Raw genomic sequence first — 25,403 nt, 5'->3', positions numbered from 1 at the left:
AACCCTGGAGTCAGAATAAGACCACCGCAGGCTGATGATTGATTAAAAAAAGCAGGCAAGGCCGAGGCCGGTTTGGCTCAGTGGATAGAGCGTCGGCTTGGGGACTGAGGGGTCCCGGGTTCGATTCCGGTCAAGGGCATGTACCTTGGTTGCAGGCATATCCCCAGTGGGGGGTGTGCAAGAGGCAGCTGATCGATGACACTCTCATCGATGTTTCTAACTCTCTATCTCTCTACCTTCCTCTCTGTACAAAATCAATAAAATATATTAAAAAAAAAAAAAAAAAAAAAAGGCAGGCAAGGATTTATTGAACTGGCCAAGATGGCTGCAAGAACACCACGTGCAGGTGGCCACACACCGTTCCAGGTGTAGGCAGTCCTTTTAAAGGTCTAAACCACAAAAATGTTCCTTTGTTCTAAATTCTAAATTCTTAAGGCTGGGAACAGCCCGCAGGGTCATTCCCAGCCACATCCTGCTGGATGTTGGAATGTGTCCCTATCTTGCGAAAGCAGATAGTACAGAAGCATAGCTCAGAGGTTAATCTCTAAAGGTTATCTACAGTTTCTACTCGGGAAGCTACTGAGTCAGTGGGAATCAATCTCCTGTGGTCCTGGTCCACAGGCACAGGAAAATTGCCTTAGCCTCCAGGTCTCAATCTGGAAGCTGAGGCAACTACCCTTTTGTTTAAGAAAGTAAGCGAGTGCAGAAGCCAGAATAGCAGGGTTAAAATTCAAACAGCAGTTTTTACCTCAGTATGGTTGCTACCATACTTCACTCAGGCTTGGCTTCTATAGAAATTAATGCTCACAGATCTAGGAATGAAGAGGTCAAAGGAGGAAAAGAGACCCCTCGCTCCATGCCACCAATTCTAAAGACCCACTTTGAGAATGTGTGCTTCCTGTCCTTCAACTTTAGGCTTTCCTGGGCTAGAAGTTCTGGCTCCCAGGTAGAAGACTTCTACTAGGGGTCACAGTAAGTGTTCCACTAAACCCAGAGTTACTGCTGCTGGCCTTTACAAGCTCATCCTGCCTTTGGACCAGAAGGCAAAGGAAAGGGTTACTATTCTAGCAGGAGAAATTCACAGGGATCATGCCATGAGAAGATAAGGCTGAGACGTAACAAGGGCAGGGAGGAGTATGTATGGTTCTCTGGGAATTCGCTGAGGCTCCTCCTGGTACCTTCATGTCCAGGGAAAATAATAAATGGTAACTTGCACGAACCACTACCTAACAAGAGCTTGGTAACAAGGATCTCAGAATGTTCAGAGATGATGCTCTGAGTTACTTCACTGGATAATCAACGTAGACAACCAGAAGTGCTGCCAAGTAAAGGGGAATCTAGAATTGGTGTGAGAAAAGATAAATAATGTATATTCGTTGAATAATCAGACCCAATTGCAGCAGCAGGGTCTCTAACTTGTCTCTCTAATGCTACTAATATAAGTTTTCATTTTGACTGGCCGCCACCTTGAAGAAGTACTGATGGGATGGAGGGAATTAATATGGAGCACGGAAGATCTGAGTAGTGTAAAGCGCAGATTATAGTGCATGCTATTGGTGCCCTGCCCATTTCCCTTAAGTTTTTCCAAAGCATCTTTCCAAATCTGTGGGTGAGCATTCTGACTGGGCACACCACACTGGAGTGCCAGAGACTTAACTTCCTCTGGAAGCAGCCCTCAACCAATCAGTGATCAGAATTGATATCAAAACACCCCCTCCCCACTCAAGAGTGATTGTTTGGAGTTGTGTGACACTATTTTGCAGAATTTTGCAGAAATTTAGCTCCAGTTGCCCTCAATACTGACTTTAGGTAGCTTTCCTTTCTCCTTACTATCCGCCAAGTTTTTCCCTGCACCTCCAAAATAATCTGCTTGCACATGGATCGTCAAATCAGGTCTGCTTCTGGGGAACTCAAATTCAGATAGCAAGTTGGTCCAGGCATTTAAACAATTTTTATTGATAATATAAGAATAGATAGACAGGCAAACAGATAAAAGATAGATGATAGATAGATAGATAGATAGATAAATAGATAGAGTCGTGGCTGAATGGATAGATGGATAGTTAATACATAAAATCAAGACTTATTGGAAAGGAGAAGAATGACAGACATTTTATCATAAAAGTTTGTATTTATTAAATTTTCTTTCTGAATGTTTAAAACTTACAAATTGCTTTTGATATCTTTCAAATATTGTTAATGTGAAAAATTTCAAAACCTATGTAAAAGTAGATAGAATAATATCAGAAATTCCTATGTACTCATTTTCCATCCTCCATCAATTATTTATTTATAGCCATATTGTCACATTTGTACTTTCACCCACTTGCCCTGTTTTATATTATTTTGAATCAAATCCCATATATCATCTCATTTTATCTGGAATATTTTAGTGTATATGTCTAAAAGATAAGGTTTAAAAAAAAATAACTATTATCACATATAAAGTAATTAACAATTTCTTAAATCATACAATATTCGATCAGTGTTAAACTTTCCAATTATCTAACAAATTTCATGTTGTGTTTTTGGGGTTTTTTTTTTTTTTTTACAATTTGTGCTTTAATTGAGATCCACATAAAGTCTCTCCATTGTGATTGGTGATATTTAAATGCCTTTTAATCTATAGGTTCCCTACTCCATCTCCCTCTTTTTCTTGCAATGCCTTTGTTGAATAATTACTTAATATATTTTAATTTAACAAAACATAGCTAAATCTAAAGAAAATTATATTTTTGTTTCCTATGAGTCATGCAATTTATAACCCATGGTTAAGCCAGTCCATTGGCAAGATTTCTTCTTTCCTTCAGACCACTCTTGGAAACTTTTATTTATAATGTGGGAAACATTCTCAAAATGTAAATGCTTGCGGCTGTGGAAACAGACATATGTATATGAAAGTAAAATCAGGGACTCTCAAAAGCCAGATAAGTAAAGAGAATGAGAAAGCCAGCAATAAATGCCAAATTACTTTGCAAACCTAGAAATTGATCATGTCACTTCATTTAAAATGTTTTTATGGTTTTTTACTTCACTGAGAATAAACTCCAAATTCTTATCCTGGTCCCATGTGATTTGAACCTGACTTTGCATCTTACCTTATGAGCTCTCCCAATTACTTAAGACACTACAATCCCAGGGCCTTCTCTCCAAACCTTTCACCATAGTAGGTTTATACATGTGTTATTTTTGCAACCTGGGTAGTGCTATTCCTGACTCTAAATGTGTCTACTCAAGATGGAGGACTACACAGATGCAGACTACTCCCCACGTTTAAAAACATCTAGCCAAAGCTAAATACAAGAGACAAAATGTCCCAGCAGCCACCAGGGGAACTTAGCCACAAGAATTACACAGAAATCAAAACTGTGGCCTGGAAACATAAATGGTACAGCCACTTTGGCAGTTTCTTATGAAATTAAACATACTTTTATCATGTGATCTACCAACCACACTCCTTGGTATTTACCCAAAGGAGTTGAAAAATTATGTCCATATAAAATCCTGCACATGGATGTTTATAGCAGCTTTATTCATAGTTGCCAAAACTTGGAAGCAAGCAAGATGTTCTTCAATAGGTGAATGGATAAACTGCGGTATATTCAGACAATGGAATGTTATTCAGCATTAAATAAAAAGAGCTATCACACTTTGAAAAGACATGGAAGAAACCTAAGTGCATATTACTAAGTGAAAGAAGCCAATCTGAAAAGTCTACATATTCTGTGAGTCCAATTATATGACATTCTGGAAAAGATAACATTATGAAGTCAGTAAATAGATCAGTGGTTTCCAGGGGTAAGGAAAGGGGTGTCCTTGGGAAAGAAGGAAGAATAGATGGAACACAGCAGATTTTTAGGGCAGTGAAAATACTCTGTATGAACTGCAATGATGGCATGCACATTTGTCCAAACCCGTAGAATATATAAAACTGAGAGTGAACACTAAAGTAACCTATGGACTTTGGGTGACGTGTCAATGTAAGTTCATCAATTGTACCAAACCTATTGCCATGGTGTGGAATGTTAATAGCTGGGTAGGCTGTGTGCTTATGGGGACAAAAGTTATATAGAAAATCTCTATACTTACCTCTCAATTTTGCTGTGAACTTAAAGTCTCTTAAAAAAGTAGTCTTAAAAAAAAAAAAAAACCTATGTGGTGCATGTGAGACTCTAAACAAGATAAATCTTTTGAGAACTAGATCTTGAACTCATGGTTAGAAATGGAATCACACTTGATGATAAATAGTTCATTTGAGTATAGAATTTTGGATTGAAATTTGTTTTCACAAACCCAGAGATCAAGAGTTATTATCACTCCCAGAAAGAAGTATTGATGAATGGGCTTAGAAAAATAAAGACAATATTGTTTCATAAGATGAGAATTAGTGAGGTCATAAGCCAGCAAAAGTTGGTTGGAAAATCTAAATATGAACTTATTGCACATTGTGTAGTTATTTAGAAATTTTAAGTATTTATATATTATAAATAATCTATCAGGTTTTTAAAATAATACAAAAAAAATAGCATCGAAGGTTGGAAGAGAGCATTTTGAGGGAAGTTAAATTGTGTTAAGGTCCTCATCTTATTCAAGAGGAGACTAGAAATACAAATTTATGTAGATATTATTTTTAAAAATATAACATTAAGTGCATATGTTAAAAATTTGAGAAACCATAGAATATGGACAAGTTAAAACTAGGAAGTAATGTTGTGGGGTCGAACCCTGGAGTCAAAAATAAGACCACTGGAGGCTGCTAATTGATTTTTTAAAAAAGCAGGCAAGGATTTATTGAACTGGCCAGAATGTTCGCGAGAGCACCACAAGCAGGTGGAGTCCACACGACCACGCTGTTGCAGGTATAGGCAGTCCTTTTAAAGGTCTAAATCACAAGAATTTTCCTTTGTTCTAAATTCTAAATTCTAAATTCTAAAGGCTGGGAACAGCCTGTAGGGTCCTTCCCAGACACATCCTGCTGGACCTTAGAATGTGGACCTATCTTGAGATAGCAGGTAGTACAGAAGCAGACCTGAGCAAACTTAATCTCTAAAGGTTATCTGCAGTTTCAACTCCTGGAGCAACTGAGTCAGTGGGAATCAATCTCTTGTAGTTCTGGTCCACAGGCACAGAAAATTGCCTTAGCCTCCAGGTCTCAATCTGGAAGCTTAGGCAACAACAACTTACCTAAGTAAGCGAGTGCAGAAGCCAGAATAGCAGGGTTAAAATTCAAACATCAGTTTTTACCTAAGTATGGTTGCTACCATTCTTTAGTAAAACAAACAAACAAACTTAAGCCATCCAACAAGAGACAGAAAAAGAGAAATAAACAAGAAGCATATGGCATTGACATAGCATAGACAGATAGTCCAAAAATAGATCCATACCTATATAGTCAATAATTTTTTAAATATATTTTTATTGATTTCATACAGGAAGGGAGAGGGAAGAGAGAGATAAAAACATCAGTGATGAGAGAAAATCATTGATCAGCTGTCTCCTGCATGCCCCACACTGAGGATTGAGCCCACAACCCAGGCATGTGCCCTGACCAGGAATCAAACCTTGACCTCCTGGTTCATAGATTGATGCTCAACCACTGAGCCACACCAGCCAGCAGGGGGAAAACAAACAAACAAACAAACAAACAAACAAATAAAAACTTAGTCTAGGAAAGACAACTTAGCCTGCAGAAGACAGGAAGGAATGCTGGCTTTCACTGGATTCAGAATTCCTGTAGCATTCAGGACCTTGAGATCCTGGAAGGCAAAGGCAACATGGCCTTGTTTTACAGGCTTCTCTGAGTAGGTCTGAAAAAAAGCAGCCTAAAGACATAAGCCAATTTTCAATCAGAGACCAGTTATCAATGATCAGGGGTACATAAGGGGACAAAACCGATGGATCCAGTGAGCTAAATGTTATAAGAAAATCATTCATAGCCCTGCCTGGCAAGTTGCATCCATTCATTCAGCTTGAACCAGAGATGCCCTCACTCCCTCTTAGGTCTATGCCATCTGGCCTGTGCACAGATGTCTCAAAACTAATGACCAGCTCTAGCAGGTTTTGTTCAGTGGATAGAGCAGTGGCCTGTGGACTGAAAGGTCCTGGGGTCAATTCTGGTTAAGGGGCACGTACCTCGGTTGCAGGCTCAATCTCTGGCCCTGGTTGGGGCATGTGCAGGAGGCAAGCAATTGATGTTTCTCTCTGTATGTCTCTCCTCCTCCCTTCTACTCTCTTTAAAAATCAATGGAAAGCACTAACTGGTTTTGCTCAGTGGATAGAACATCGCCCTGCAGACTGAAGGGGACCGGGTTCAATTCTGGTCAAGGTCACATGTCTGGGTTTCAGGCTCAGTCCCCAGTAAGGAGTGTGCAGGAGGTAGCTGATCAATGATTCTCTCTCATCATTGATATTTCTATCTCTCTCTCCCTCTCCTTTCCTCTCTGAAATTAATAAAAATATATTTTAAAAATAAAAATTAAAATCAATGGAAAAATATCCTCGGGTGAGGATTAACAAAAACAAACAGATTTTTTAAAAAATCCAATGACCAAATCAAACAGATTCTGCAGCTTGTCACCTTAAAACACAAGCTCCTCCTGTGATCCAGGGCCTGAGGACCTGGGTTCTGCACCCCTATATTGGTGCTGACTTTATGATCAGGCCCGGGAGAACCATGCATTCCTATACATATTAGAGTGGGGTTGAAAGTGCTTCTGAATAGTCTAGGAAGCGTTAGAGTCAGCTGAACACCCTGGAATGTCAAGCAGTTAGTCAGGGGAGAGCTATTTGCCTTCTTACACCATCGGGTCTTAAAGATTTCTTCTTTACTGTGTTCTTTTAGAAGGACCAGTGCTGGTTTGCTGAGTAGTTGGAGCCCTAGTGAAACAGCTAACATCAGGAACCCCTTGGATAGGTGTATAAAGATAGTACTTGATAGTACTGAGCATATGTTTATTTTGAAGCATCCATCTTATATAAACAGTGCTGTTTGAAATTTTAACCCTGCCATTTTGGCTTCTGTAAATGCTTGCTTGCTTAAATAATAAGGAAAATAAGTCTACTCCCATTCCAGAAAAGCCATAAACTATGTCCCAGACAGAGTTGTCAGTGCTGGTACCAACCCAGGCCTTGCCATATGGTCTTATGGCCCCTTCCCAGCATGCAGGCCTTCTTTCTCAGAAGGCCCAGAAGTCTCATTCCAAATTTGGGAGACAAAGAGCTAGAAAAGTATAAATAGAAGTTTCCTCCATGTTGGGGGGCTCAGGATTTGAAAGACACATTTTTCTCTGGGCCTGCCCATGATTATAATAAAATGTAACTCCCTTTTCTCTAAGCATTGCTTGGTTATTCTCCAGTCTTCTGTAACAATATCAAACAACTTTACTTATTTTGCTGCATGTTAATCTTCCCCATTATACTGACAATTCCCAGGAGAACAGGGATCCATCAGTTTTGTCCCCTTATATACCCCTAGTATCTAGCACCATGTCTCGTGCAAAACCTTTTAAGTGGGAGAAAGAATTGGAGAAATGAAAGAGAAAACATGAAGTTTGGTGTTGAAACGTGACTCCTTTGAACAGTGTGGCTAGGTGTCAAAGTGGCCAGCCATGACCTGGCTTAGCATTTGTACCTTCAGAGCAGATCAGAGAAGGCACTGTGGCCGGGAATCATATCATAGAGCAGAAACATTTGGAGTCCAGTCCAGGTGTGCAGGATATATAATATATGAATTGTTTCCTCTCTTGAACTCTACTTTGTTGCTACACCAGCTTATGTTTGACTTGTACTTGCATGGTATATCACTTTTGTCTTTTTTTTTTCCTTCAATCTTGGGGTGTTTCTCTCGTTGAGACTCCCTCGTAATGTATTTGTAGAGACTGACCCTGAGGTACGTCTTGGTATATTCCCACCACTACCCAGTAACTCATTTCACTTTTATGTAACCATCAAGCAGAAGTCACAGGACACCAAGACACAGAGATGTCACATATCCTACTTTCCTTTTGCTGCATACAAATTACAACGCCAGGTGTTACCTGCTCAGTTTATAGCCTCTGCCTCCGTGTGCTTTCCTTATGCTTTTCCTCAATTGTCTATTCACAGCTGTCCTGAAAGGGAAAATTTTCTGTCCCTTCTTATCATTTCACATAGGACAGAAATAAAAGACCCACAATGACACTAAACTAGTGTTCTTTTACCTTATTTGAAATATTGGTGAGCTATCTTTTCCCCAATTTTGCATAGAAATATAAATCAGTCAAGTGTAATTTTCAAGGAGGAAATTTTGTTGACAATTTGAAAGCTGTGTAATTATAAGAAATAACATTTCAACAGAGGACATTGGCACACTCACTGCCTAAATCTTCTCTCTCACTACAGATAGACATGCCTTTATGAGAAGAGGCACATAGGGCTTAGTATAGCTCACTTTAAGAAACATGTATGGAGTAGTATACCACAAGGCCAGGCCTTATGTTCCTTCTAAGGGAGGAGAGATTCTCCCTCTGATGGCTTTCAAAAGACTTTGATAAAGCTTGGCACATAATGGATGCCTGGAAATGAATGAAGGATGATTGTTTCTACTCCTGGGTTCTAATCTTCCAGTTTCTCTTGATTACAACAAGTCCATGTAATGGATGGAGGGACCAGATACTCTATAAGATCACTAAAAGCACCCAAAATAACTAAGAACAAATCTCTCATCCCTTTGCAAGCTCCTCTCCCATTTAACACACAACTCTCTATATCCAATACAATCAAAACAACCCACTGGAGTAAGCTAAAGGGCTCTGTGCAACCCTGACTTGGGAAAAGCAAGCGAACATCCACCTAGAATAAAAAATAGAGCTTTCCTTTCCACTTTCTTTGGCCTTTTACTTTCCTTCCATGAGAGATGGCTTTCCTCATGGCTAAGCCAGAGCTTTGACTGAGTCATTGGAATAGCCTCATCCAGTCACGAGAGAAGCTGTCTAGAACTTCTAAACCAAGCCATGGACATCATTGAGGGCTGGATGACTAATCCCTTTTCTCCCTTGCATCAGTTTTCATTAATTGGCAATGGCTAAGTGGAACACAGTGCTGAAAAATCATCTGAGGTCTCTTCTAGGTTTGATAGAAAAAGATTTTATTGCTTAGAAATCTGTATCTTGGTTTTTGTTATAAAACCATCATCTAAAACTTGGAAATAAGGCAAAAAGATGCCTGTTGTCTTTTTAGTATCAATCCAGAGCACTGTCTAAAAGACTACTCAGGATTACTTAACTCTAAGGAAATGGGACTTTGTTCAACTTACAACTTATATATTAACTAGGACCCAGTAGATAGTAATTTGGAGAAAATGTATAGGGTTCAAATTATTTTTATCCAGTGGAGATGCATTCTGATCAGTAGAGAATGTAGAGCCAAAGAATATAGAGTATTGCTTTATAAGAACCTTGATCAGTTTTGTATCTAATTCTATTATAGCAACCTTTTATTATAAGAGCACTATATTTTACATATCAGTTTCTAAAATCCTCTCCGAAGCCAGCTTTGCATCCTGCTGGCTTTCTCAATGAGTTAAAGAAAACTTTGATGCATGCTCATTGTGTATTTGCATGAGGTTTCAATATCTTCTGAAAATTATTTCTTGACATGTGAAAGGAGAGGTAAGTGAAGTGGAAGTCATGTGTTTTAGAGACCAGAGGAGGAGAGGGGTTTGAGGATGTTGTCTACACAAGCTTATATTCTGCAGCTCATCCCAGGCTCTTCATCTACCAGGAAGCCAGTTCTGTCAGTAGAGATGTTCATATATGTTATTAATAGCCTGCTGGGGCCACCCAGTTCTCTAGTGATGAGAGAGGTCATGTTGCCTTTCAACACCAGAGGAAATTTTAGTGATCTGATGAAATCCCACCAACATGTAAATAAGTGATATATCACTTCAAGTCCAACCCAAAGAAGTCATCTTGAATAAAATGTTATGTAGTCCCAAACCCCCTCCACATCCACATCCCAACATCTTTCCTAATGCCCTGTTCTAGCTTCTTTCCCATCATTCCTCCAGCACCCCATAATTACTAGCATGGAACAATAATAACAATGCTTATTGTGTGCCTACTACTTACCAGGTGAGTTCTAAATACTTATTATACTTTAAATGATTTAATATGATAACCACTCTAGGAAAGAGGCACCATTAGTTACCATCCTCTCCATTTCAGAGGAAGGTGCTGAGGCACTAGGCATAAGTAACTTCCCCAAATCTCATAGCTCATCAATGGCAGAACTGAGATTTGAACCCTGGAAGAATTCATGCTCTTAACCACTGCACAATTACTCCTTTCACGAATTAGAAGTTAAACTCAGCTTTAAAAGCTCAATTCTTAGGATGATGAAAAAGTTCTGGAAATGGAGACTGGTGATGGTTGTACAACTTTGTGAATGTATTTAATGCTGCTGACTTGTACACTTAAAAATGGGTAAAATGGTAAATTTGATGTTACATGTATTTTAACTCAATTGAAAAATAACTTTTGTTCTACTACATACTGGCCATGTGACTTTGGGTAAGTTAACTGCTAAGCCTGATTTCTAATCTAAAAATGAAGATGATGAGCCCTGGCCAAGTAGCTCATTGTCCCTGATATGCCTTGGTCAGGGCATATATACAATCAACCAATGAATGCATAAAAAAGTAGAACAACAAATTGATGTCATTCTCTCTCTCTCTAAAATAAATTTTAAAATATTTTTAATAAAACAAAAATTTAAATGGATATGATGATAGTACCTATGCATGAGGTTGCTGTAAGGCTTGAATTGGTTAATCCAAGTAAATTGCTCAGCAAAGTTTCTGGCAGCACATAGGAAGCCATAAATTATTTTTAGATTAAATAAAAGGCAATAGAAATTATTATCAGAAAAAGCAAGAGGTACAAACTTTATTGTTTGCTTGTGAATGACTCCCTATGCTCTCATAGGAGGGAGGGGCATTAGTCAATCAGCAGTGGTAGTCCCCATTTGGGTCAGAGTGTTCTGTAAGTTCTGGCTGCAAAGATTCAGGGCCACACTGGCCTTCCCACCATTGGACTTCAACCTAGAAAGGACATACCAATGTGATCTCGTCTTCACATAAAATGTGCTCAGATACAAAGAAAAAGAAAACATTGATCGTTTCTACAGATATGGGACCCTGCTTCACTGCCAGGCATTATTACTAAATCCTTTGCATCACTATCCCATCTTGTCATCACAACTTTATGAGATTAGCATGACCACTGCCTCTGTTTTTAGAGTAGAAAGAAAAAAGAAAAAAGAAAAACATCTTAAGATACAGAGAAGTTAAAAATCTTGCTTATGGTCACCCAATTGTTGAACAGAAGACTCAGGATTTGAACCCAAGTCAGTTCTAGCTGGAATAACAAAATAACTTAGACTAGGTGGTTTAAGCAACAACCATTTATTTCTCACAGTGCTTGAGTTTTGGAAGCTCAAGATCAAGGTCCTGGAAGATCTGGCATCTGGTGAGGGGCTGTTTCCTGGTTTGCAAGTGGCCATCTTCTTGTATCCTCACATGGCAGAGAGAAAAGCATGCTCTCTCTCCTTTTGCTTCTAGGGGTTCTAATCTCATCACAAGGGCTCCACACTCATGACCTAATCATTTCCTGAAGGTGACACCTCTTAATACCATCACACCAAGGGTTAAAATTTCAATATATGAATTTTGGGGGACACATTCAGTTCATAATACTGTGTAACTCCAAAATACCCATGTTATACCACCTTGCTGCTCTGCCACCAAGAACGTGATATTTTTGGAGCAAAATTAGCCAGAATTCCAAACACAAAACAAAACACTATGCAGGGGGAGGGGAGAGCAAGCCTTTGGCCTTAAAGCAGGAAGAGATTAGTAGAGTCCACCGAGTTCTTTTTATAAGCCTCTCTGGAAAGTGTTTCCTTGAACAACTTTTTCTCTTTCATTTCTTTTAACCTGTCCAGGTCAAATATTAGTCTCACCCCTTGGGGCATAGCCCCCAGCCTTCACTCTGAGAGAGGCCACCAAGATCTCTCACACCCTGGGGAATGACTTCCACGTAGGAAGATCTGGGATTATGAACATGTTTTCCAGTAGAAACAAAAAAGAAGAGATGGACATCCAGGACCTGCCTGGGGATCCATCCTACTGTGTCCCTATAGGTAAGGCAGAGTCCTAGACAGAGCAAAGAGGAGAAGAGAGCTACTGTGATGGTGCACAGGGAAATGTACTCAGCATCCCTCTCTGTGGAGGATGCATCCTTCTTGGAGCCATTTATATGAATATGTGGGGATGTGTTTCGGGAGTGGATTTGTGTGGTGTGGTGATGAAGATAATATAAATTAGAATGTTATGGTTGCAAGTAACAGAAATTGAGTTCTGGCTGTCTTTGAACAAAATATGAGTTATTTGAATATATATATTATATATTGCACAAAATTCATGCAAGGGGCTTGACCCTTGAGGCCCCCTGCTGCCTCGTGTATCCCTCCCCTCCTTTCCCCCCAGCCACTGGTTGTTCCAGAAGGTTGTTCTGCCATCTGGTCTAATTAGCATATTAGCTCTTTATTATATAGGATATATGATTCACATAATCAAGGCAAGCCTAGAAGATCAGGCTTGAAAAATTGGGTCGTTGGGATCAAGTGTCCCCCAAAAAGAGGAGATATAACAACAACTATTCATGTGAGATTGCCACTAGTACTTTTCATGTCCTTCAGTTGACATTCCATATTCTATCAATAGTAAGATCATACATTTGTTTGTAATGCCCAAATTCTAGAGGCTAAGATATTGAAAGACACGGGATTTAGACCTCTGGCTTCTGTAGTTAGAGGGAAAGCACTGCTTTCCATCAAGATCTCTCACACCCTGGGGAATGACTTCCACCTAGGAAGGTAAGTGGATGCTGAACAGAGTACCCCAAACCTGCCTACCAAATCCAGCATTACAATGCCAGCGACACGTATTGGTCTACCCCTCTTCTGATTTTTCATTCCTGTTTTGCTATTCACCATGTGTATTCAAGATAGAAGTGTGAGTTTTGTGTTGATCAATGCCAATTTCTTGCACAAATATTTGTCTTGCCTAAAAATCATACCCAAATAAAAAAAAATGGCACCTTTTGAGTTAGTACCTTCTCTATGTAGAATCAGTTCATCTTGGATGGTCAGGAGAGAGAACACAGGACAATGCCAAAGAAAGAGGTTCTATTACATCCAGCAGTGAATAATTGCCTATTATCAAACTAGGAGGAAGAACATAAAGTGAAGCTAAACAAAAATATATATGTGGTAAAATTCTCTGAGCAATTACCTGGTGACCAGAACACCCTCATACAGATAGAATGACCTGAGAAGAACAAATAGTTTAGGATAAAAGCCTTCAATCGCTTGTTGATTTTCCTGTTTTTCATGGCTGAGATTCTCTCTTTAGTCATCTCAAGTTTTGCAAGGTGGTAAAAGTTTTTTGATGACTCAAGACTAATTATTCTACCATGCTAGATGCAGTGTACTATACACTGTTATCCTTGCCAAGAATGATTCCAAGAGTCTAGAATTGCCAGAGATCAGCTGAATATTTGGTTTCCACTCTGAGATCATTAAGGATTTTGTTTCACCTTGTTTCAGAAGAGCCATGCTTACAGGCTTTGGGGATAAAGCCCCCAAAGAAATTGCAATTGAAAAAAATGCTTGTCTATAAACGAGGGCTAATGAATAATACTATCACCCACCTTACTATCCCTTTTATTCTTTGGTCTCTTTCTTTCTCCCCTAGGACATTGCTGTCGTGCCTATTTTTTTTTTCTGCCAAGCATTTATTTTAGTCTTTATTCTTTATTGAACCCTTCCCTAGAGTGTACATTTGTCAGGAATTAACTCTATTGCAAAAGATTGAAGCCCAATTTAAAATAGTATAAAGGAAAGGTATTGGCTCACACAACAAAAGGGATTTTGCTGATGTGATTAAATTAAGAATTTTAAGATGGGGAAATTATCCTGGATTATCTGGATGGGCCAATGTCATCACAAGGGTTCCTATAAGAGGGAGGCAGGAGGGTCAGAGTCAGAGGAGATGAGAGGATGGAAGCAGAAGTTGGAGTGATGTAGCCATAAGCAAAGGAATATAGAGGCCTTTGGAAACTGAAAAAGACAAGAAATGAATTCTCCTCTGGAGCCTCCATAAGGAACAAGCCTTGATGACAATTTGATTTTACCCCAGTGAAACCTTTTTCAGAATTCTGACCTCCAGACTGTAGCATAATAATTCTGCAGACTGAGTTATTGGTAATGCTACAGCAGCCAAAGGAACCTGAAATGCAGTAGGGTTGGCCCATGAGAATCTGCATGTCTAATAGGTTCTCAAGTGATGCTGATACTTCAGGTGCATGGACCACACCTTTTTCTTTATTGATTCGAGAGAGAGAAAGGGAGCAAGAGTGAGAGCAAGAGCAAAATCCATGTGAAAAACATGGATCAGCTGCCTCCCACAGGCACCCCTACTGATCAAACCCGCAACCTGGGTATGTGCCCTGATCAGGAATCAAACCCGCCACCTTTGGGTGCATGGAACAACGTTCTAATCAACTGTGCCACACTGAGCAGGGCCCAGCAACCACAGCATCTTCTGCAACACTGGCTAATCATAAAATACACAATTCTCAGTCCTTCTCCAAACTCTAGACTGCAGATTATACACACTCTTCATCCTCTGTATGTCTGAACTCTGCAAATGGAAGTGTTGGCCTTGACAACTCTTATCTCTATAAAGTGCTTATTTTGGAAATCAATACTTAACTTGACTTTTTTTCTTTTCTATATGTTTTGTCCTGAAGCAATAGTGGAGAACCACCGAGCAGTTGACATGACCAGCTTTAAAAATGTATTGTATTAGAGAACAGACTATTGTCAGAAGGAATGGGGGTTGTGAGGGCTGGGTAAAATTGGTGAAGAGATCAAGAAGTACAAATCGGTAGTTACAGAACAGTCCCAGGGATGTAAAGTACAGCACAGGGATTATACTCAATATCATAACAATTATGTATGGGGCTAGGTGGGTACTTAAAACATCAAGGGACCACTCTGTAAAATACATGATTTTTCTGACCACTATGCTGTACATCTGGAACTAGTTCAGAATACTATTAAATGTAAACTGTAATTGAAAAATAAATATATATAATGTATTAATAATTTCCTATTTTTTCCACTATATTGTTATTTATTATTTTCTTTTGGAGAAAATCACAGAGCACTCTCAGTTTATTTCAAAATCTTCATGAGGATGGAAAATTAAAAAAGAACTTGCATATTCCAGAAAGGAAATGGGGCACAGGGAGTTTACCATGAGAAAGATGTCTAGACCTTTGCATCTCTCATAACACGTTAGTATTTGTTCTAATTCCTTTTATGCCCTCTCTGTTCACCAGATGCTCCCCCTTTGCCTACCCCAGGTGAATTTGGTAATACTTCTTTTAGTATCTGACATTGCTCCCTTCAGCCAGGCTTCTCTAGTAATAATGCTGGCTTTCCATCCTGGGATGCTCAGATGGAGGTGACAGGTATGGTTACTAGGGACACCACACCAACCATTCACATGTCCTGGGACTGTCAAAAGTCCTCTGGGGCTTTGCTTGAGATGGGAGACCTCATCATATTCTCTCCAGGGATTTTGGTAAAAGAAGAAAGAGGAGCACAATGCACTGATTATATACAATAAATCTAATATTTTAAATGAAGTAGTTACTGTGGGATATCAGTGCACAGTGATAAAGACTCCATTTGACTATGGTCCTTGCCATTTCATACGTCTCTTGTCTTCCTCCCCCGCCCCCCCCCCTTTTTTTTTAAATGGTCACCTCTCTTCCTTCTCTCCTGGCAGACAGTGTAGTCCAATCTGGATTTCAATTCTAGCTCTGCCTTTTGCTAGCTGTGTGACAATGAACTAGGAACTTAACCTCCCTGATCCTTAATTTTCTTACCCATTATGTAGTGGTGAAGATACCTACCTCAGTTCTCTGATGAGAACTAGGTGAGAGAATACCTGGAATGTATCTGGTGCAGAGTTGGCACTCAATCAATTCTCTTGATGGTAGTCATTTCTAACCTTCAACCTTCTCACCAGTACATTGGTCGCATTCACCCAACAAAGTTCACAGAAAATGCAAGATAGGAAACCACAACTTTAATGGGAAACTGGCATCTCTTTCATTCCAAGATGACAATATTTTTCACGTATTTGCCTACATGGCCTTGTTCTTCTGATCAGGCACGCTTAGTATCCTAGGTGTGCCATTATTAAAGTAACTGATTTTTTTGTTAAAATAATCAAATATGCCAGTTGGGCTAAAAGAAACAAAGCAGAACCACAGGTAAGCCCCTGACCCCGGCGTGTAAAAGGTGAAGGGTCTCTTAGCAGAGATGGCGTGCTGGATGTCCTGGAGCACAGGAGACATGTCAGAGCTGGCATAAGTGAAGGCTTTGTTTAAAACATTCTTTTGCGCAAGGATATAGTCCTGGCCGTACTCCTCCTTCACGTCAGGGGTCAGGTGGTCCAAGATGTCTTTCTCCAGCTTATCGAGCATTTCTCTCGTGCCTGTGATACCTGAGATGCCAGAGGAAAGGGAGGCTCAGATGTTGCAGGGCCAGACGGGTATGGCCGACCCCCAACAGGAAGTGGGCCCTTGTGAATTGGCTTCTGTTGAGAAGGACCAGCGTTCCCAAACAACTTTTCAAATATGTACTTTATAATATTTATTTATTTATTTATTTATTTATTTATTTATTTATTTATTTATTTTACAGAAAACTGCACAGATGACAGGGTTTTCACAAACAGAATAGCCCGTATAACCAGCAATCAGACCAAGAAAAGGACAAACCACCCTATCCGGTTTGGCTCAATGGATAGAGCTTCAGCCTGTAGACTGAAGGTTGCATTTCAATCAAGGGCACATGCCTGGGTTGCAGGCTCGATTCCCAGTAGGGGGTGGGCCGGAGGCAGCCGATCAATAATTCTCTCTCATCATTGATGTTTCAATCTCTCTCTCCCTCTCTCTGAAATCAATAAAAATATATGGATTAAAAAAAAGAGAAAAGGAAAAACCCCCATCCTCAAGTCCCTACTCTCAGCCCCCTTCCCAGGAGCCACTGTCCCAATGAACAGAATAGAGTGCCTCATCATATTCTCTCTTTGGACATTAGATAAGTGGAATCAATTCTATAAGGAGAGGTTCATCTATGATATTGTGTGGTCATTCTCATAGCTGCAGAGTTTTTCATTGTATAATATGCCATAAATTGCTTATCCATTATACTGTGATGGGTATCTGAGCTGTTTTCAATTTGGAGCGTTTAGAAATTGTGCTGGCACAAACAGTTCAGTATAAACAGTTCATGACTATTATATACAACATATAATATAATGTACAGCCCTGGCCAGTTGTTCGATGGTTAGAGCGTCAGCCTACAGACCAAAGGGTCGCAGGTACGATTCCCAGGCAAGGACAATTACTTCTATTGAAGGTTCCCCAGCCTTAGCAGGGACTCATGGGGGAGGCAACCAATCAACTTCTCTTTCTCCCTCTCTTTCTCTCTCTCTCTCACCCTCTCACCCTCTCTTCCATTCTCTCTAGAAATCAATGGAAAAAATATCCTCAGGTGAGGATTTAAAAAAAGAAAAAATATATAATGTACACACTATAACATGTATTATATATATATGGCTCTGGCCAGTTTGACTCAGTGGTTGGAGTATTGACCCATGGACCAAAGGGTTGGGTGTTCAATTCCTGGCCAAGGACAGGTATCTCAGTTGCAGGTTTGATCCCTGGCCCCTGTCCGGGCTCATGTGGGAGGCAACCAATTGATATGTCTCTCTCATGTCGATGTTTCTCTTTCTCTCCCTAAGGATCAATGGAAAAAATAGCCTCGGGCAAGAAGGCGTATATGCTTATAAAGTAAATCTCTTGAGGCAACCTATAGTTTTATGTATCTTTCTACATTTCCCCCTTGTTCATACAAACATATATACATATAAAAGGCTTTGGGTCAATTCTATTTTATTGAGAATAAACAAAAAAAAAACAAAAAAGAATTTGTTTTCATGTTTGTTTGCTTGCTTTTGCTTAGTAATAAATCACATTTCTGCCTTCTAATCAATGGCTATAGATTGAAACCAGAGCAGCAGAATTTTCCATCAAATAGCTTTCGACAACCACATCTATATCAAAGTCCTTCCTAGGTTTCACCATTTTAGGCAGCTCTGCCATAAACTGCCTTGCATATTATATCCTTTTGTATTTCAGCATTTACTTCAGTAGGTTACAGTCCCCAAACTGTGGTCCCTTGGTCAAAGGCACATGCATTTTGAATTTTAATTGCTACTGCCAGATTTTTTTCCAGAAAGATTGCTGCAATTCATGCTCCCTCCTGCAAAGTATGTGATTCCTCGGGGATTGCTGTGGGAATGAGCCTTTGTTTGCGAGCTTAGTTGACTCCCCAGAATCAGGACCGTGGGGGAGCCTCACTCTGAAATGTAAGCCAGTGAAATCCAATTACACTCATGGGAATGTAACCAGGGTTTCAATTGCTCATTTCTTTTTATGAAGGCACATGCAGTATTTAAAGAAATGATTACCCTGACAATTATTCTGGAGGTTTCTGAGTCATGAAAAACATGTTTGTGTGAACTATTGTTCCTCCAACTACCTCCCCCGGGTCTCTGCTTTTACAGGCTAGGGGATTCCTCTCCCTCTCTACTTCCTTTTTAAATACCTCATGGACTTTCTAACCACTCTTGTGCGTACTCTATTTTGATTCCCAAAGCTCTCTTTATTGGTGTCAAAGTCACCAGCCCTTTATTAGCCTTCATCTGCCACTTCTGACAACCACTCACCCATCCGTTGCCACTTGGGACTATACAAAATGAAATTGTTAAAGCTATCTGGATCCAAAACCCACCTCTGCCTCATATTGCCTCATAACAGCTCTGTGGCTTGGGAAATTCCTTAAATTCTTGGAGCCTCAGTTTTCTTCCTATAAAGTGTGAGTATTACAATGCTTGCTTCATAGAATTAAGTGAAACTGTGCATACCAAGTGCTTAAAACCGGCCATGCATGCAATATGTTTTAGCTGTTTTCATTGCAAGACACTAAAAAAAAAAAAAAAACCTGGTGTGTTTCCTTGAATGTCTTCAGAAGCTTTTTGCATCCCTGAAGATTCTTATTCTTGCTCTCCCCTCTCCTTCAAGCATTATTCTCCAACTTGAGTCCTCAGCCCTCCATTGTCTAGCCTCCTGCCTTCAGAGAGTCCATCAAATATCAGCTTTAAATGGAGGGCAGTCTTGCTGAAACCGGTTTGGCTCAGTGGATAGAGTATTGGCCTGCGGACTAAAATGTCCCAGGTTCAATTCCGGTCAAAGGCAGCTGATTGATGATTCTCTTTAATCAATGTTTCTAACTCTCTATCCCTCTCTCTTCCTCTCTGTAAAAAGTCAATAAAATATATTTTTAAAATAAATAAATAAATAAATAAATAAATAAATAAATAAATAAACAAACAAACAAATGGAGGGCAATCTGGTAAGAAAGAAAGAATCCAGCACCACATTTAAGGAACTGGTTTCAAATTTCCCACCTTCATGGTATGCCACATACCCATACTGGGTGTATTTTACCCCTCTCACTTCAGTGTCCTCACCTGGAGAATCAGGTCAATTAATAACCTGTTCCTTAGAACTATGATGCAGACTAAGACACATAAGACTTATATGGGAAGGGTGAAGCTATACATTGAAACAATATTTTAGAAAACAGTTTGGTATTATCCAGTAAAGTTGAAAATAATTAAACTCTATGATCTGGTCATTCCACTCCTGGGTATGTGTCGTAGGAAAAAAAAAAAACCATGTACACATATACCACAGTACAAGTGACAGAAGGTTCGTGGAAGAATTCTTCATAATTGTCCAAAGTGACCCAAATATCCCATCAACTATAGAAAAATTGTGGCATATTCACATAATACTATATAGCAATGAAAATGAATGAATCACAGCTACACACAATTTAGATGAATTGTGGAAACAACATTGAGTGAAAGAAGCCAGACACAATAGAATATAAACATGTTGATTCCATTCAAAGTTCAGGAATGAGTATAGCCAAACTCTGTTGTTTGGTGATGCGTATATGGATATATCATTGTAAAGAAAAACAAATAAAATATTACAAAAAGTAAGAGAGTGGGCATGTTTTGGGAATGGGAGAAGGCTATGACTGGAGAGGGGCTAATGGGGGCTGGAAATGTTTTATTTTATTTTATCTGGATGTTAAGGACATGAGTTTTTATAATAATTTGTCTGTATGTATGCATGATATATTTCTCAATTTACAAATGAATAAGATCAACAACATCAGGAAAGAATATGTAGAACGTGGCTACTTTCTGAGAAGAACAGCTCCCCCAAAATGTTAGCCATAACAATTTTGGTGAATCCTTACAACTGTAGCTTAGCTGAAGGTTTTCTCTCTGTGTTTTCTCTCTTTGCTGGGCCACCAAACCTTCGATCCTCCTGTCAGATTCAAGGTCAAATTCATCATCTACCCCTTACACTTGCTGTCAGTCAACTTTCTGCTCTTGGTGTCATGTCTTCTATACCAGTCTCTCAGTCTGTCACATTTGGCATTATCTTTAACCCATTCATTTCTCTTCTCCACTCAGAGAATCCCCAACATGGAAAATCCTTTCAATCCTTATCTTTCCTTCATTCATACAGCCCTGATCTACACTTTCGCCACGGGTGGCCCAGGCCTCTTTCTCTCTGTCTCCCTCCCAAAAGAGGCCTTTTCCCAAGTCATGATCCTCCTGGTTAACATTAAAATCCCTCCCATTTTATGGTCTTTTATTATATGGGCTTTTTAAAGATTAAATGTTTGATGGCTCATAACTAAGCACTGAGCCACGGGGGTGGTCTACATCTGCTCAGATTTCAGAAATTCAGGAAGGAGAGAGGGGAGGATGGCCATATCCTTCTAGGGTAGAAAACAAATGGGTCAGAGGGGAGGAGGTGGTGTTTATAAAACACACGACATCAAAACGTAACTCCTTCGTGGAAGAATGCAGGGGAGCAACCATAGATTGGAAAAAAGAACCTTGCACTTGCCCCTCTATTCTTTTTCTTTTTTTAAAAAAATATATTTTATTGATTTTTTTACAGAGAAGAAAAGAGAGGGATAGAAAGTTAGGAACATCAATGAGAGAGAATCATCGATCAGCTGCCTCTTGCACACCCCCTACTGGGGATGTGCCGCAACCAAGGTACTACATGCCCTTGACGGGAATCAAACCTGGGACCTTTCAGTCCACAGGCTGACACTCTATCCACTGAGCCAAACCGGTTTCGGCCCCTCTATTCTTAAAAGTGGCCTATCCATCCCAATCCCTCATTAGTTGACCTTTGAGGCATTCAGTTTGAGCAGAACAGAGGACCTTTAGCATCCCTCCCAGAAGAACCATTGCAAGGCTCTTAGGCTCAGATACCTACTTGTTCTGAAGCCTCCAGGCTGGATGTTAGAGACTTTAACTTCCCACTTGGAAAGCTCTTGTCTCATGACTGCCGAAAACATGGTCAGAGCTGCCTTGGATGAGCCATAGGCCGCCATCTTTAAAAATGGGACCCCTCCTATGGAAATAATGGAAGAAAAAAAATAATCAAGTCTGATGTTTTCATTTTATCATCCACTAAGTATTATCTGCTATGGGATCCGGGAGGGAGTAGAAAGGGGAAGAAGGAAGTTTGGGGGGATGATGGACGTGCTCACTATCTTGATTGTGTGGTGATGGTTTCCTGAGTGCATACGTATGTCTAAATTTATCAAATCGTGTACTTTAAATATGAGCAGTTTATTGTATATCAATTATATCTCAATTAAAATATTTTTTTAAAGCAACCACCTTGCTTCCAGAGACCATAGACATTTTCAGCAAATGCCAGAGATGACTTCATGGGTATTTTGCTCTGTCTGTAATCCTTAGGAGATTTGCACAACTAGCTAGGGTTGGGAGGAGGATCTTACCTTTCCATGCTTTCCAGTTTCTCCAGTTTTCCCAGCTTTGGAGATTCTCACCAAACCAAACATGAGACTAGTTTTGCACATGTGCTTGTCTTTGTTCTCCTAACTTTAGAATTTTGCAAGTGGTTTCTTTCAGTTGGACATATTTTATCCATGGAAGAACATCTTCCTAGCCCTGGGCTGTCTTGCCTGAATCCTACCTCTATCCAAAAGTTAAAGTTTTCAACGGGAGCATTTGAGACTAAAAAATATGTTTCATGCCCATATCTAACATTTATTAAGGATCATTTATTAAGGGATATGTAAGTCATTCCCTTAATTCTGTAGTTGGTAGGACAAACTCTTGTTTCTAAATAGGCTTTCAGCTCCTTCCTGGGCCCCCACAAAACACTAAGCTCATTTCTTCATATAGGGAAAGCATGACTGCAATGACTGTGACCTGGTTTCTTAAAGGGCAATCTTAGTAAAGACATTGTCCATTCCCAGTCACTTAATGAAACCATACTTTGAATTAAACTATCTAACCTTGATCTGAAAAATATCACACAATGCACTTTAAAATATGAGATGAAAAAATGTATGAAACCAAATATACACACTATAAGTAAAACTGGAAAAAATCTGAATAAAATTGGTGGATGTGCTGATTATAATATTGCACTACTAGAGGCCTGGTGCATGAAATGGCCTGGGGGGGTGGTCCCTCAGCCTAGCCTGTGCCCTCTCGTAGTCTGGGAAGGGGAGTGCACCTAAGCTGGCAGATGGACATCCCTCTCACATTCCGGGACCCCTCACTCCTTACTGCCTGCTTGCTCACTGCTCCTTACCGATTAGCTCACTTTCCTTAATGCTGCTGTGGAGGCAGGAGAGGCTCCCTCCACCAGCCACCACAGCTGCACTGGCCAGCTGTGAGCCCAGCTTCTGACTGAGTGGCGCTCCCCCTGTGGGAGTGCACTGACCACTAGGGGGCAGCTCCTGCTTTAAGCATCTGCCACTGGTGGTCAGTGCGCATCATAGTGAGCGGTCATTCTGGTGGTTCCGCTGTAATGGTTGCTTAGGCTTTTGTTATATAGATAGTTTTGCAAAAATTTACCATTAGAGGAAACTGGGTAAATGGTACATAAGATCTCTTATACTCTTCCTTATAACTTAAGTACAATAATCTCAATGAAAAAAAAGAGCATAGTGTCTGCACCCCCATATTCATTGAAGCATTATTTACAATAGCCAACACATGGAAACAACCAAAGTATTCATCAACAGATGAGTGGATAAACAAAATGTGGTTTAATATATGCAAAGGAATATTATGTGGCCATTAAACAAAAAGGAAATCCTTCCATTTGCAACATGACTGAACCTTGAGGATTTTGAGTACATTATACTAAGTTACATAAGTCAGACAGAGAAAGACAAATGCTATATGATCTCACATATATGTGGAACCTAAAAAACCAAACTCACAGATAAAGAGAACAAATTGATGTGTTCCAGAGGTGGGTAGTAGGAGGTGGGCAAAATGGGTGAAGGTGGTCAAAAGGTATAAACTTCCAGTTATAACATACATAACATTTGGGGATGTAATATACAGTATGTCCTTACTAACACCATTGATAGGTCTTCAACTGTAAGGAAAAGAGGTATAATGAAACTAATTTTACTATAGGCTAATTGACATGAACATTAGTTAAGTCCCTACAGCATTTCATCACCAATATAATGAAACTAGTTGAATGAAACAACATTATTCAAGAGCCTGCTGTACTGCATGGTAACCATAGTTAATACTGTATTGTATACTTAAAGGGTGCAGAGAGTAAAGTTTTAAAATGTCCTCATCACAAGAAAAAATTTGTAATTATGTGAGATGATGGATGCTAGCAAAACTAATTATGGTAATCATTTCATAATATATATATATATATATATATATATATATATATATATATAAAATAATTATTTTGTACATTTTAATACAATGTTATATGTGAATTATACCTCAATAAATTTTGGGGTTAGGATGGGGAAGAGCATTAGCATTGAAATAGAAAAACCTAGAATAATGAATGTTAATTATCGTTTTTCTTACATTATTATTAAAACTTTGGTATGGTTCACATAATTTCCTTTTAGGAAATACAAGCATATGTCAGTGATGTTAAGGGTTTGATTCCAGAACCCCACAATAAAGCAAGTAGCTCAGTAAAACAGGTAATAATATTTTTTGCTGGCAGGGAGTCTTGCTTTAAATTATAAAAAAAAAAAAAAAAAAAAAAAAAAAAAAAAATCTGGCCCTGCTGGTGTGACTCGGTTGGGCATTATTCCAAATACCAAAAGATTGCCAGTTCAGTTCCTGGTCAGGGCACATACCTGGGTTTTGGCTTGAATCCCTAGCTAGCTCCCTCTCCTCCTCCCTTCCTCTCTCCCTTCCTCCATTCCTCTCTCTCTTTGCATGTCCTCGGGTGAGGATATTAAAAAAAAAAAAAAAAAAAAAAAAAAAAAAAAAAAGGTTGCAGCCTTTGCAGATGTTTCTAAAGCTCTACTTTTGTTACCAGACCCCATTACCAGATGGGTCTAGGCCAGGGGCAGGTCTGCCTAACAGGGGTCCTCAAACTTTTTAAAGTGGGGGCCAGATCACGGTCCCTCAGAGAGCTGGAGGGCCGGACTATATGAACTACTAATTCCTACTGTAACACCTGGGCTGCTCTCACTGCCCAAAAAACCCGGCGGGCCGGATCAGACTCCTCTGCGGGCCGCATGTGGCCTGCGGGCCGTAGTTTGAAGACCCCTGGGCGTACCAGTAGCGTGTGGGTTATTGACTGTGTGGGAAAGAATACCATTCCAGGTGATTTTGAGAGTATATTTATTGAAGCTCAAGACAGCGAACCAAAGGAAGGACTTAAGGTAGAAGAAGCAACAGGAGAGAGAAAGTCAGAGAAAAGGGGGCCTTGGAGACAGGTTTTGGGGGAAAGCCTGGGTTGAGCTGCCACTGACGACTGTTCCCCTGCTGCAAGTCTCATGGGGTTCCTTAGAGTTTAGGAGAAAATCAGCAAAGATAAAAGGCATAAGCATGCTCTAGCAAGAGCACACTGTGGATCCTTTATCTTGAGGCTTTTTTTTTTTTTTTTTTTTTTTAATCTTTCTTTGGCTGACTGGAATCCTAGGGGAGGTCTCAGGAGAGGATCTTTTTTTTCCCCTTATTTTCTTTTCCATCACCATTTATCCCCTCTATTCCCTCTTCCACTTCCATCCAGCCCTCAGGAGAGGGTCTTAACTGAATATTCATTAGCTTTTCAGATGTGTCCTTCAATATG

General features: G+C 39.7%; 1 protein-coding gene across 2 annotated transcripts in view; it reads right to left on the bottom strand.

Annotated features, from left to right (window-relative positions):
- Positions 1 to 16,176: 16,176 nt before the first annotated feature.
- HSD17B2 (hydroxysteroid 17-beta dehydrogenase 2) overlaps positions 16,177 to 25,403 on the bottom strand; it is a 78,952-nt gene continuing 69,725 nt past the window's right edge. For both annotated transcript variants that reach the window (XM_084905601.1, XM_084905600.1), the window contains exons 4-5: positions 21,561 to 21,698; positions 16,177 to 16,618 (exon numbers count right to left, since the gene is read on the bottom strand). In XM_084905601.1, coding sequence (XP_084761727.1) covers positions 16,257 to 16,618; positions 21,561 to 21,698 — 500 coding nt within the window. In that variant the 3' untranslated portion in view covers positions 16,177 to 16,256. The remainder of the gene's footprint in view (positions 16,619 to 21,560; positions 21,699 to 25,403) is intronic.

This window comes from Pipistrellus hanaki (assembly GCF_964339955.1).
Source record: "Pipistrellus hanaki genome assembly, chromosome: 15".
In the NCBI taxonomy this organism is placed as follows: Eukaryota; Metazoa; Chordata; class Mammalia; order Chiroptera; family Vespertilionidae; genus Pipistrellus; species Pipistrellus hanaki.
Note: the sequence above shows the minus strand (reverse complement) of the source record. Positions and strands in the feature narration are given on the sequence as shown.